The sequence below is a fragment of the Uloborus diversus genome, chromosome 1, assembly GCF_026930045.1.
Source record: "Uloborus diversus isolate 005 chromosome 1, Udiv.v.3.1, whole genome shotgun sequence".
NCBI lineage: Eukaryota > Metazoa > Arthropoda > Arachnida > Araneae > Uloboridae > Uloborus > Uloborus diversus.
This window is the reverse complement of record NC_072731.1, coordinates 83,770,765-83,783,953: the sequence shown is the minus strand read 5'-3', so window position 1 is coordinate 83,783,953 and position 13,189 is coordinate 83,770,765. Positions and strand designations below refer to the sequence as shown.

Here is a 13,189-nt window from a genome sequence, read left to right as displayed (position 1 = left end):
AGTTTATACAAAGTATGTTTTTTTTTTTCAGATTTTTAAAATTATAACTTTTGGAAATACTCACGGTCAAAGACCAATTCAAATGATCTTCAAAATGAAAAATTGTTAAATTATGCATGATCCCAGTGTTGTCCCAAAATGAAACTTGGCACAAATAAAGAAAACAACAGTGTATACAAAATATATTTTTTGCAGATTTTTAAAATTATAACTTTTGAAAATACTCAAGGTCAAAGGTCAATTCAAATGACCTTCAAAATGAAAAATTGTATTTTTGTATCATGTAATATATCATTTTAAAGCTCTTAATGTAAACTTTCAAAATATATAAAGTTCAAGTTTCTAACTTTATTTGTTCCAGAGTTATGGTCAGGCAAGTATGAGTCGGTGGAGCAAAATATTAAAATTTTGACCCCTTATATCTAAAAAACTACAACAGCTAGAGGGTCAAATTTTTTTTTTTTTATACTACTTAGTAAATGAGTTTGAACTTGCAAAATATTGTTATAATCTGTGCGCACTCACTTTTTAGGTGTGTGAGTTAACATGGAATGACCCTCTTGCAACGTTTAATTAAAATAATCACATTTATTCATTTACAGTACAAAAAATAAATGATACATAACAACTTGTCACTTGTAAAAAAATATAGTAAAGCTGCAATGTAGTCGATATAAGTCTATTTATAGATATGAGTAAGTGTGCTGTCGTGTGTCTCCTCCTCGCCTAAGAGGATTCCTCGTGGTTCTTCTCCCTCTTATTCCTCCTATGAGAGTTATTCTGCACGGCCTCCCGACTTGTGGGAGTTGCAGTTGGCGTTGGCGCAGTTTCGGGCCACACCGTTCTGCTTTTCGCTGTGTTCATCATGTTCATCAGTCTTTTTGCTTTCCCTGGAAGAAAGGAAGCGTCAGGTATTTTATTACTTTAACTATCCATTAAAAAATCGTAAATAAATAAAAATAAATAATACAGTCTGCCCCTTGGAGCAGGAATTAAAATGGAGGGTGCAAGTCCAATCATTGGATTTGCAAAAGCTGATACAAAGACCTCAAGTCACGCAACTCAACAACGACAAATGGTTGGCACGTTTTGCGTGAAACAAGAGAACGAAACCGGAATTCTTCCAATGCTTTGCCTTAAAATCTATCACGTGAATTGCTTCGTCTTGGTTTCACGAATGAAAATTTTCACTCCCTCTATTTTATCTGTTCTCAATCACCTGCCCACGGATTGTATGGAATTGGCAGAAGTCCAGTTAAGACGAGTCTATCTGAACATGGAAGGAAAGTGAAAATTTGATGCGCGTGTTCCGCTCATTCGAATGTGATTCTGCTTAATTTAGAGGCAAACATGCGTCTACAAAAGCTGACATCCCCGAAACGTAATAGATGCGTCGATTTCCGCCTGTAAACCGGATGTTTACCTTTTCATCTAATCGGTGGTCAGACTATAAATAAATAATATCCGTGCTTCTAAAAGTTACAGTGCGTTAACTCAGGTTATCTTTTCAGAGTTTTTATTCAGACTAAATATCACACAGTGAAAACGCTAATGAATTGTAATGATCTAAAAGTTTTACCATGACAAATAATCACCCAAAAATTAAATTACACAGTACAACCTCGTTTTATCCGGTCTAACTGGGATCTTATGGCAATCCGAATAAGCAAAAATTCGGATAATCTGTGTCGTATGGGTAAAACACATTCTTGAATAAGCAGACTTATCTCTTAGTGCAAAAAAAAAAGCTTTGTAACAAAATTACCGAGGATCGTGTCTAACAAACACATTATCATTTACGATTCAAATAGGTTCAACTGCAGTGGTGTCGGACTGACGTTTCATTCAACTACGTCATGTTGTTGATAAATTACTGTAACTTATTTTCGATCGATGCGCGGGAGTTGTATATTGTTTCAAAATGAAAAGCGAATACTTGCTATATTTAGAGTTCCGTTCTCGAGATCATAATTTAAAATTATTATTCAAGTGTATATTTTTTTTTAACTCTAGAAATTTGATCCGGATAAACCGGAGATATTTATCCATCCAGCGAGAACTAGTTCCAGAGCCCCATTCTTCGAACTTCTGCTATTACGCTGCTTAAGTAATTCTCCTTCTTCAGAGTCTCGCTCCCTAAATCTGCAATATTTTTTAATTTTTAAATACCTACACCAAGTTATTTCCTTTTTTCTTCTTTCAAAAAAAAAAAAAAAAAAAACCTTCTAATATGGGACTTAATTTCAACCAGAAAGATTGCAAGCAGTCATAAAGAGACAGCAATGCCAAACGTGCTCTGTCTCATATCAGGTTATGTGCTTTTTGTGTTTGCACTTCTTGAATAGATCTGGAAGAACTTTTGCAGTCAACTAACAGTATATAAGACGCTTATTAGGGGCCTCAGTGGTCGAGTGGTCTAAGCGATTACTTCACACACTTGAGGCGGTCGCTTCGACTCCCACCCTCGCTCCGGATGTAGTTTCCCCTCTTTGTAATGTAAATTCTTTCATGTGTTGTTTATACGTATTCTGAACTGTAATAAAAATATATCATGCGTAAGGGAGGCAAGAACACTCAGATTGTAGTCTTCATCAAACTAAACCTGCGCAATAAGCACCAAAAGAAAGAAGACGTTTATTAAGAAGGGCTTTCCATTTTTCTGGTAATGTAAGCAAGGGCGCCGATATGCAAAATTTTAAGGGGGGGGGGGTTCAGATATTTTCCCCATGTTTAGCAGGATATTTTCCCCGTAGAAACCGATTTCAGTACAGGTTAGAGTTATTAAAATTTGACATTTTTAATAACTTATCCATTAATTGCTGGAGAAGAAATGTTTTTACATTTTTGCAAAGAAAAAAGTACTAAAAGCAATGAAGTTCTAATTTCAAAAGGGGGCTCGTACCCCCCCCCCCTGCCCCCCATATGGGCGCCCTTGAATATAAGTAAACTACAAGATGTTTAAAAAAAAAAATAATTCTTATTTTTAAGAGTTTTATCTGCAAAAACTCTTTTTTCACAGTTTTATATTAATTTTGAGTGTAAAAGTTTTATTACTTACAAGCCACGATACAAATGCGTATATGTACGTAGGCAGGAGTGTAGGTACCAGTCTTAGCATTCCAACGACCCACAAAGCCTTTTCCTTGGCTACATTCAGGGCAGTTTTCTATTCCGATAAAAAACATAATAAAACACGAGGTAAATTTTATGAAAATTAACTTAACAAATTTTACATAAGACTAGAATTTGTGAGTTAGAATTCGATCCACTCTCTAACATATTGAATAAAGAAAAACACGCTTTTATAACTTAAGTAAAATATTCAGTAGTATATATTTGAACCAATGAATAATAATATAACAAAAAAGAATCCGGAACAGCATTCACAAACACGAAAGCGAGAAGAAAACAAAGGCAGTTTTTCATACAAAAAACATTTTAGTAAAAACTGCAACTCAGACGAATGACACAGAGACACGGGCGGAGCCCGAGCAGTGAGTCAGTGAGAGGCAACTGCTCCTCCGTAGGTAGAGCAATTTTGATTCGTTGTCTTACTCTAGTAATTTCTTTTTTAACTCGAATTGTTATTTTTCATTGAAAAACATTTTTCCTCATTTATTTTGGCCTATTTTCTCATGCATTATGTCACCGAAGTTGACGAGTATTAAAAGGTAATATTAAGTAGAGAAGGTAGCAGTATATTAGAAAACGTGATTAATCTCTAAAGGTTCTTTAGTCTTTAAAATGCTTTTATGTTGAACTGAGTGAGGGACTTTATCTACTAATTCTCAGCAACTACGGCATTGAGTCCAAGAAGATAGCAATTTTTATTCTCTCTTAATGCTTTTATGCTTCTAGCGGTAATGAATTCGTTCACCATTTTAAGTGCTCCCCTTTTCTTTTGTTAGTAATCATATCCTTTTCCCGCTTCAGACAAACATTAAAGTTTGATAGAACATTGAAAAAATAGCTGCTCATTGGATACCTAAACAAGATTCATCATACTGTAGCCAAACATCGAAGAAGTAATTTCCATCGTAAGAAAATTACCTTACGCGACTACATAACTCTTCCCTCCTTCCCAAAAAATTTATATACCTTTCATAGCATTTTACCCCTCTTTTTTGCATGCTTTAAAAAGATAGGTTTAATATTTAGAGGTTGAATTGAAACTAGTATTCTTATTTTGTAGTGTGCTATAAAACATTATGATTTGCGAGTATTTAAGACAAAACTTCAATCGTTCTGCGGTGAATGAGTCCTAACTCCCCCCCCCCCCCCCCGTGGTAGCGCCTCTGCTGTCCCCTCTCTAATGTTAATCCTGGTTACGCCCATGTACTGTGATATAGAACAAAAGGAAAGAATGTTTTCAAGTCTTGAAACTTTGAGCAAAGCGACTGTAATGTTTAAATATAAAACATTACAATCCTTTCCCTGTAAAAACGATTCAGAAACGTTTCTTTAAAATAATAGGCAGCTGATGTACCCAATTTCTGCCAGTAACATATCTTGGAAAAACCAGTAACCTTTCTGAAATTGACCATGAAACTTTCTGAAGAATTGCGAAGCATCCCCTGTTAAAGTCAGTCATGTCTCGGGAACCTTCTAAAAAAATTAAGTAGGTTGTAACCTTCCTGATTTACCAAGAAAACTTCAGAAGCATAAGAGCAACCACGGCCGAAGCTATGCGAAAATTACAAGTAAGGACCAAACATATCCCTTGCCTGCAATTCCTGCCTTGCAAAGCTGCAACTATCCAGTGACTCGCTCTCACCGAGAGTTTAGTTAGTCTGGACAAGGCCGTAATCAAAACACTTAATAAACACGCTCATTTAATCTTTAAACTGGTAGCTGAAAATATTTTTCACAAGAGTGACAAGTCTACATTCGTGCAACTTGCAGCTTGTTGCAATCCAGGAAACTTTTTTTGCGAAGATACTCGATTTTAAGGGGAAATTGGTGAAAGCCTGGTGAAATCCCGAAACGTTCCACAGAAATAATCAGTTACGTTTCAGAATTTTTTTAGTGTTGTTGTGCACAATACTTATACGGGTATGTATGTTTAAATATGTTAAACTAACACAATTATTTTATAATAGTTATAGATGACGCACGTTTCAGAGTGCTGTAGTCTTTAAATATTATTAAAAGTTCTATATAGTAGGCATGAACATTTCATGTAATCTGAATTGAACTCAAAGAAATGAGACGTCAAAATAAACAGGCAATGAAACTTTCTTCAAAAGAAGCATGGGGGGGGGGGGGGAGGGAGCAATACATTTTATATAAAAATCACTTTTAAGAAATGAACAAAATCTTTCTGAGGAGTGTTCACTAAATATACTTCTCAGAGTCACACTCATAAAAATGATTCGAGTACAATACGCCCGCCTCGTTATTATTAGCACTTCATGAAAAAGTCAAAAAAACACCGAATTAGTAGGAAACAGGAAGGGCAGTAAAAGCAGCCATAGCTTCCACAATTGGCTCATTAACAGAGTGATTGGCGCTAGTTTTCAATCAAAATGTATTTCGTATTGTAAACAAATAACGACGCTGCACGAAAAACACTTATTTCGCCAACGCTCGATTAGAGCAACTCTCTCTTGTTTGCAGCTGGTTTTGAAGTGGACACGTCCAAGACGAATGCCAACAATGCTGAGACGGACTATATTATTTATTTCTCTGAAATTATTGAAACTGAAGATGATTTCGTGTTTTTCATGATAAAAAGAAAAACCTATTGAAAGGAGTAACATCTAGTTCAGTTATTCATAGTAAATGATGCTGTATTTTTGACTGTACCACTCATTTTTTAAATAATGCTGTTGCACCTATTAGTATCATCTGTTCTACATAAAATAGCTAAAGCTACCTCGTGTTGTCAATCGCTAAAAAATTGACTGTTATTTACTCCATTTTTAAAAATTACTTTCACCCTGAGGATTCGAATATAGGGTTACTACATATATTTCGCTCGTTCACGAATGGATAATTGTTCAAAGGTTATACAACAACAACACGTACAACGACAAGAAATATCTATAAAAAGAACAACAAATATCACAATTTGTTTGTTTTTTTTTTTTTTTTTTTTTTTTTGTATACTTAATAGCTCTGTTCACATGGAGCTTTTCTTCCCGGAGAAAACTACCTTTTCACTGCAGTTATTTACCAGGTAAATGTGAATCATATTTTCCCCTGCCTTCTACCAGAGTGTTTGCTGAGTTTTCACCAAGAATGCACTAAGCGAATTGAGTTTGGTTACTTTCTGGGTATAGTCGATAAGGATGCTGGGTATAAACCTGCTTCCTTGGGTACAACCTCTTATCTCATGTGAACGGTGAATTTTCCAGCCTTTTTTTCTTTCTTTTTCAGAACAGGAGTGCGGAACTGCAAGGTGCGAAAGTCTCATGAGAACGATGGAAATGAATTTTTTAATGTGCTACCCACGGGTCATTCAACAGTCTAGGAGGTGAAGTAACTGCAGTGATTTCAGGGAGAAGTGATAGCGGAAGGAAACAAAGAGAGTTTCTGTTTGGCGTCGACATTTGCCACGTTCATGAAAATTACTCGTTGGATTAGCAGTTCCGGTTCATGAACATTTCGCTCATTTGATTGGCGCTATTTTCAATCGTTCCAGCGCCACGCAGATAGCGATAGCACCAAGTGTTACGATGCGTTTTTTACGACAACTATCAATTCTCGCTGAATGCACTATAGACCCTCTCATTTCATGGCGTTGCCCTGGCAATGATCATGACTGCTGCCTGAAACAACGATCCTTGAGCTAACGTTTTTGGTAGTGGGGGTACAAAAGCAAGCTCTTTAGTGTGCTCACAAAATCATTGCAATAAATAATTAAAATTACGCTAATTGTAGCACACACAAACTCATTTCTTGCTTTGTCACCCTTTTACGAAATAATGTACTCGTGATGCTACCTGGTAAACAAAAGTCCAAAACCTTTTTGAGTTTGAGGCCATTTTAATGCACTGCTGAACGTTGTACTTGCCGTTGAATGTATAGAGTTCGGAAAGCGAATGAATCATTTGCTAACATTGTAGTATCAACACTAATTTCAACTAAAATTTTTGATTCGATACTAGTGGTGTCATCGGCATCGAAAGGCACGAGCACGAAATGGTCTCAAAGATGGAGGATCGAACAAATTCGTTTTTTTACGTTTCAAAATATTTCGTTGCGGGTAAATTTTACACAAATTGCATTCAAATGCAAGATTAAATGTTTATTTTAGCCTCTTTGAGATGCTGGTAAATGCATATTTAAACAAAATTGCTTCTAATTTTAGATAAATAAACGAATTAGATAAAGTTTGTGTTTTACTAAATGCATTCCCAATTTGTTGAACATTGATTACATGTAAACAAAAGGGATTTATTTCATCACCTTTTAAACAAAGGAACTTGATATCAATAGGCAGTTTACAGATTTTGGGGGCCCTCTGCAATGTATTTTCGGTGGGCCTTTAGAGATGAACAGATCTAGGTAAAATACTTTTAATTTGCAATTTTGTTTCGATTAATTTCTTGATATTTAGATGACCTTGAAGAGTTTCCGAAAAATAAATTTAATTTAAATTTTATTTTCGTTTTGGGGAGATTTTCATAAATAGTTTTTGAAAGAAAACCGATTTTTCCTAAAAATTATGTATCAGCTGTATTTTAAAACGAAAAAACAAGGACATTGAAGCACAGTAGAAAATAGAGTGCAGTAAAGAATGCAAAAAATCTAAAATACAAATGTAAAGACAAATCGAGATTAACAAAGCAGTGCAGATGAAGATCAAAATGAAGAAATGAGAGACAGGCAGAGTGACAAAGAAATAGCTTCACTTTAGAAGAGAGAGATAGTGGGACAACACTTCACAGAACAATTCCCAGGATTTACTAATAATAATAAGAACAATAATGAGAAGAACTTATGCGATATCCTGCAAATCAATTAATTTCAGAGAGCATGCAACTGTTTACCAGCAAAAGAATAACTCCATCAGTCACGGTATGTGTTGGTGATGATTTTGTCGCAATCCTCGAATACGTTTTCTTTAATATGTCTGACAGGAATCGCCCGCACGTGTTAAGATTAGGGATAGGAGCACTCGAACGATCAATTCCAATAGCTTTTGGGTGCACCATAGTGGTCAAGGACTGTTCTAAGTGCTCTTACAGGATTTCAAACACTCCAACTGTCCGATGGGTTCGTGATCCGTCCTGCAGAATCCACCACTTTTCTCATCATTTTTCTTAAATTGACATATGGTCGCCTCAGAGCAACAGCAAGACATCTAATCCCAGGAATAACAGTTAGATATGCTACTGCTGCTTTGAGGCGACGATATCGTCATTTGGCAAACTTTTAACTCGTGTAATCCTTGGAAAAGTTGTTTTCAACCTTTCCAATCGGGATGTTGTTGTCCAAAGAGTAGGCCTTGACGATCGATACGTTTAGAAACGCTGTATTTTGACGTTTTCACCAACAAATGAGGCAGTGAGAAGCAAAGGGATGCAAGTGGACATTTTCAAGTTTTGAGTAAAACGTGTATAAAGATTAAGTCCTAAGTAGGCTTTAATTAGTTTTTTTTCTAAATCATGCTGTACAGCAGCATCTACCAGGGCTACTAGTACTATCTCTTGCCCCAAGACAGAGAAGGGGTACACCTACCATTTGTACTAGTTATCTCCAAATTTTTAATTTTGTCACTTGCATCCCTTTGCTTCTCACTACCTCAAATAAGCAACAACGTGGCCTGAATTCAACCGCCGAGCTTCAATTGAATCTCGCTTGCAATTCATAAGTTATCCAATATTTTTTTTCTTCATATTTCACAATGATTGTTATATATATATATATATATATATATATATATATATATATATATATATATATATATATATATATATATATATATATATATATATATATACATATATATATATATATATATATATATATATACATATATATATATATATATATATATATATATATATATATATATATATATATATATATATATATATATATATATATATATATATTGTATGCATAAGGTTGTTATGTGTACAAAAGGTTGTTGTATAGTGTATATATAAGAATTGATTAAAGGACCTTTGAACAGGGGTGTTAACCTTACTTTCCCCTGCAACTGTAACTCTGATTAAGTAGACACTTAATCAGAGAGCTTAGCGTCAAAAACTACACCAGGGATCGACTGCCTATGACCCATTTATCTTATGACCCAGGGTCACTGAATGACCCATTTCCTAATTTCAAATGACCCACTAATATTCCGAAGACGAACTTTAACACCATAAAAATAATTATAAAACATACCTATGAAAACAAGATATATTGAAACTGACTTCGGCTTTGGTTGGCATACGGCAAAATAAGCTGGCTTAGTTCGTGAACGAATTTCTTATTTGGTTTTAAGTTGTTAGTGTTATAAGTAGTACCGTACCGACCGAGGGATTGGCAGGAGGGGCTCTCGCCAGAGGCGTAACAGCAAGAGGGGCGAAAATTTGCCAAAATAATTTCAAAAAAAAAAAAAGATTCTCAAGTAAAATACACTATATGACCAAAAATATTGGGAAACTTTCGAAAATTCACATTTTTACGGATTTCTCGAGAAATAAAAGACCAATTGGTCTGTAATTTTTTACACATAAAAAGAACACTCCAGCTGTCATTTTCCAACAAAAATTAAATCTGCTATTCATTTGGGGGACCAGCAACAAATTGAGGAAACAAAAAAAGGTTTTTGATCATTTTTCATTATAAATAGCTGGCAATAAGCTATAAATTTGAGAAATAAATTAAAAACTATCTAGAATTTATTTTTATATTTTCGTGAAAATATCTCTTATAACACCCACGGAGATATAAGCATTTCTTTAAAAATACAAATCTTTTTTGAAGATTTTCGATTCATATCACGTAAAGTTTTCCGTCAAACTTTACTAAACTTTCAGAATATTTGACAGCATATCAGAGAAACTTAACAATAAAATTTGAGGTTAAAATATTGAAAATTGCCCGAAATATGAACGTTTAAAGCAATTAATTTTTCACTACGCATGCGCGAAAGATAGCAATTTATAACCTTTATATTTAAAAGCCAAGATAGATTCTACAACTCATAAAAAATCCACCTTGATATCTTTAAAATGTAAAACGTTATCAGCGATCTAATGAGCCGAATTTTCATAATTCTCGGCTAGACGACGACTCGTGAGGGATCGTTCGCAAATAATCCGTTCTCATTATGAATCACTCTGCAACGATAAGAGGAAAGTGTAGTCAGTCTGCGAACAACCCCTTACAATTCGTCGCCTATCCAACAATTATAGAAATTCGGCTAATTAGATCGCCGATAACTTTTTGAATTTTAAAGATATTGAGGTGGAATTTTTTATGAGTTGCAGGATCTATCTGAGCTTTGGATTATGAAAGTCATAAATTGCTATCTTTTGTGCATGCGCAGTGAAAAATTAATTTCTTTAAACGTTCATGTTTCATTGAATTTTCAGTATTTTAACTTCAAATTTTATTATTACTATTTTCTAATATGCTGTCAAATATTTTGAAAAATTAGTAACGTTTGACGGAAAACTCTGCGTGATATAAGCCGAAAACCTTCAAAAAAAAGTATTTTCGAAAGAAATATTTATATATGTCCGTGGGTATAAGAGATACTATCACGAAAATATAAAACTAAATTCTAGATAGTATTTTAACTTATTTCTAAAATTTATAGTTTATTCCCATCTATTTACAATGAAAAATGATTGAAACATTTCTAAAATAAGATACAATATAGTATCTATTGTATTTAAAAGGGAGAAAACTCCACCCTCTAATATTACCAAAGAGCGTCTAAAATTGCGATTTAAAGAGAGAACTTCAAAATTTTCCGAGGGAGCGTCTTTTCCTCAGTCACCAACACCATAAAAGATCGTCTTAAATTTCGGCTTCAATTTCGAAAGTTTTCCAAGGGAGAGCCTCCGAAAACTCCTCTTCCTATAACATCATCAAAGGTCTGCTAAAATTCCGTTTTTGAGGCTTCGATTGTGAATTTTTGAAAAGAGAGCCTCGAATCTCTTCTCCCTCTAACATCAACTAAAATAATCTACAACTTCATTTTTTTAACTATAATTTCGAAAAATTTCTGGGGGAGAGCGGACGTAGCCCCCTACAATTCAATACAATTGCAATCTACAATTGCGTGGTTCAAGTTTCAATTTCGAAAAATTTCTAAGGAGGGGCCCCAAGCTTCTACTTCTCCAATATACTTTACATTACTCAAGAACGTCTAAAACTGCGTTTAAAAAAAAAAAAAACTTTCTGGGAAATCTTAAGTGGGAGAAACTTTGGACCCTCTATTTCTGAATAAATATTTCACTAACAATTTGATTCATTTTGCTGTATGCTTAGATATAGATCTAGTAATGACTTCTATCTCCCTCCTGAACCAGAAGTCGAAAACACTCTCTATATATCTGTACTTATATATGCGTTTGACAATATTAAAGGGCCGCCAAGCTCCCCCCCCCAAAAAAAAAAACACACACAAACACACTCACGAGCTTTTTATTGAACACATATTCTTCTAGAGTTTCTAAATAAAAATTTAGAAACTGATGCCCTTTTGGGGAAAAAAAAAAACGTTGTTATAAATAGAACTGAAAAATGTACCTTGTCTTTGTTTCAAACACGAAAAAATGTTTCATAATGAGTTGCTAATTCTATTGATCTCAACGAATTTCTTTGAAATGGTGCGCAGAAGGGGGGGGGGGCGCCATACCTACAGCTCACCAGGGGCGCTAGACCCTATAGGTACGCTACACTAGTTTTAAGTCATGTTGTAAGTGTTTTTGCAATTATTTTTTCAACCAAAATTTACCACACACAGAAAACGATTTTTGAACTGAAAACGCCACTAACCTCGACACATCTTAATTACACATTGGTTGTGACTGATTCTGACTCGCAGCCAAAAAATGGTTGCCACTGCCTGAACTACACTGTCCACATAGTTGAATCACAAATTGCGTGTAAATTACTCGTTTCAGACTTGAAGATTTCTCGTTGCTCGGAACATTTGCACGCTCTCTGTATTTCGAAACAGTGATATTATTTTTTTTCACGTAGTTACATTTTAGGATTGTCTCAAATTATATGAAAAAAAATCTCGCATTCTGAACATACAGTCAAACACAGACACTAAAAAATATTCGAAAAGTGTTCCAACCCTTTGTATTCCTCACTGGTTCCCGATCGGCAGGGGTGTCTGAGGGTTCGGTGGGAGGTAGCGGAATGAAAGAAGAATAAGCGGAAGCCATGCGCCTGCTCACCATCCTACCAAGAAGTAAAAGCTGTTGTTCCACAAGGGACTGAAAGATAAATTGGCGCTATTCAGCTAGGAATACAAAAAACACCAATGCGAGACCTAAGAGAATATCTGTGTTTGGAACTGCTTTTAAGCAATATGAATTAGAAATTGCTCAATATTTATGAGTTCAGAAATAAAAGGCAATAGTGTAATTATGATTGCCACGAATTCCGGTGAGAAACATAAAAAATGAATTAGGTGTAATAAGTTAAACATTGATATCAGTTTATTCACGTGAGGACATAATTTTTTTCCCGAGTACTTTAAAATTAAAGTGTCCACGCATGCTAAATTTTCTCATATTTTTACACAATGCGTAGTTTCTTTACAGAGAAATCAACTAAGTGCTTTTATTCTAAGCCGGAAGAAATGGAAGTTTCGTAAAAAAAAAAAAGGACAGCATCTTCTTCCTGCAACTCATTTTTTTTCTGTAACCTCTAAGAGTCTTTAGTTGCATGAAAATTATTTTTCACGAACAGTAAAAGTTACACATAACGTAAAAAGTAAACCCAATTTGCATCAAGAACATGAGTTTAATTGCACTAACCGTTTTCTTTTCTTTTTGATCGTAAATGATGAATCCACATGAATTGAATAATTTAGAAATTAGAAATGGAAGTAAGTAAGTAAAGTACAAAATAAAAAAATTTCCATACTTTTTCTCCATCTGTTTCATCAGATCCTGCTTCTTTAAAACTTTCCCATATCTGTGATAGATACTGCACAACACGTTCCCCATGTTCTTTGCTGAATTCAATCTGGAACAAGGAATAG

At 34.6% G+C, this 13,189-nt stretch overlaps 1 protein-coding gene across 4 annotated transcripts in view; it reads right to left on the bottom strand.

The window, feature by feature from the left end:
- Positions 1-568: 568 nt before the first annotated feature.
- Positions 569-13,189, bottom strand: part of LOC129230736 (perilipin-3-like) — a 95,042-nt gene continuing 82,421 nt past the window's right edge. For all 4 annotated transcript variants that reach the window (XM_054865186.1, XM_054865162.1, XM_054865177.1 and 1 more), the window contains 3 exons: positions 13,072-13,173; positions 3,059-3,166; positions 569-889 (listed from right to left, as the gene is read on the bottom strand). In XM_054865186.1, coding sequence (XP_054721161.1) covers positions 776-889; positions 3,059-3,166; positions 13,072-13,173 — 324 coding nt within the window. In that variant the 3' untranslated portion in view covers positions 569-775. The remainder of the gene's footprint in view (positions 890-3,058; positions 3,167-13,071; positions 13,174-13,189) is intronic.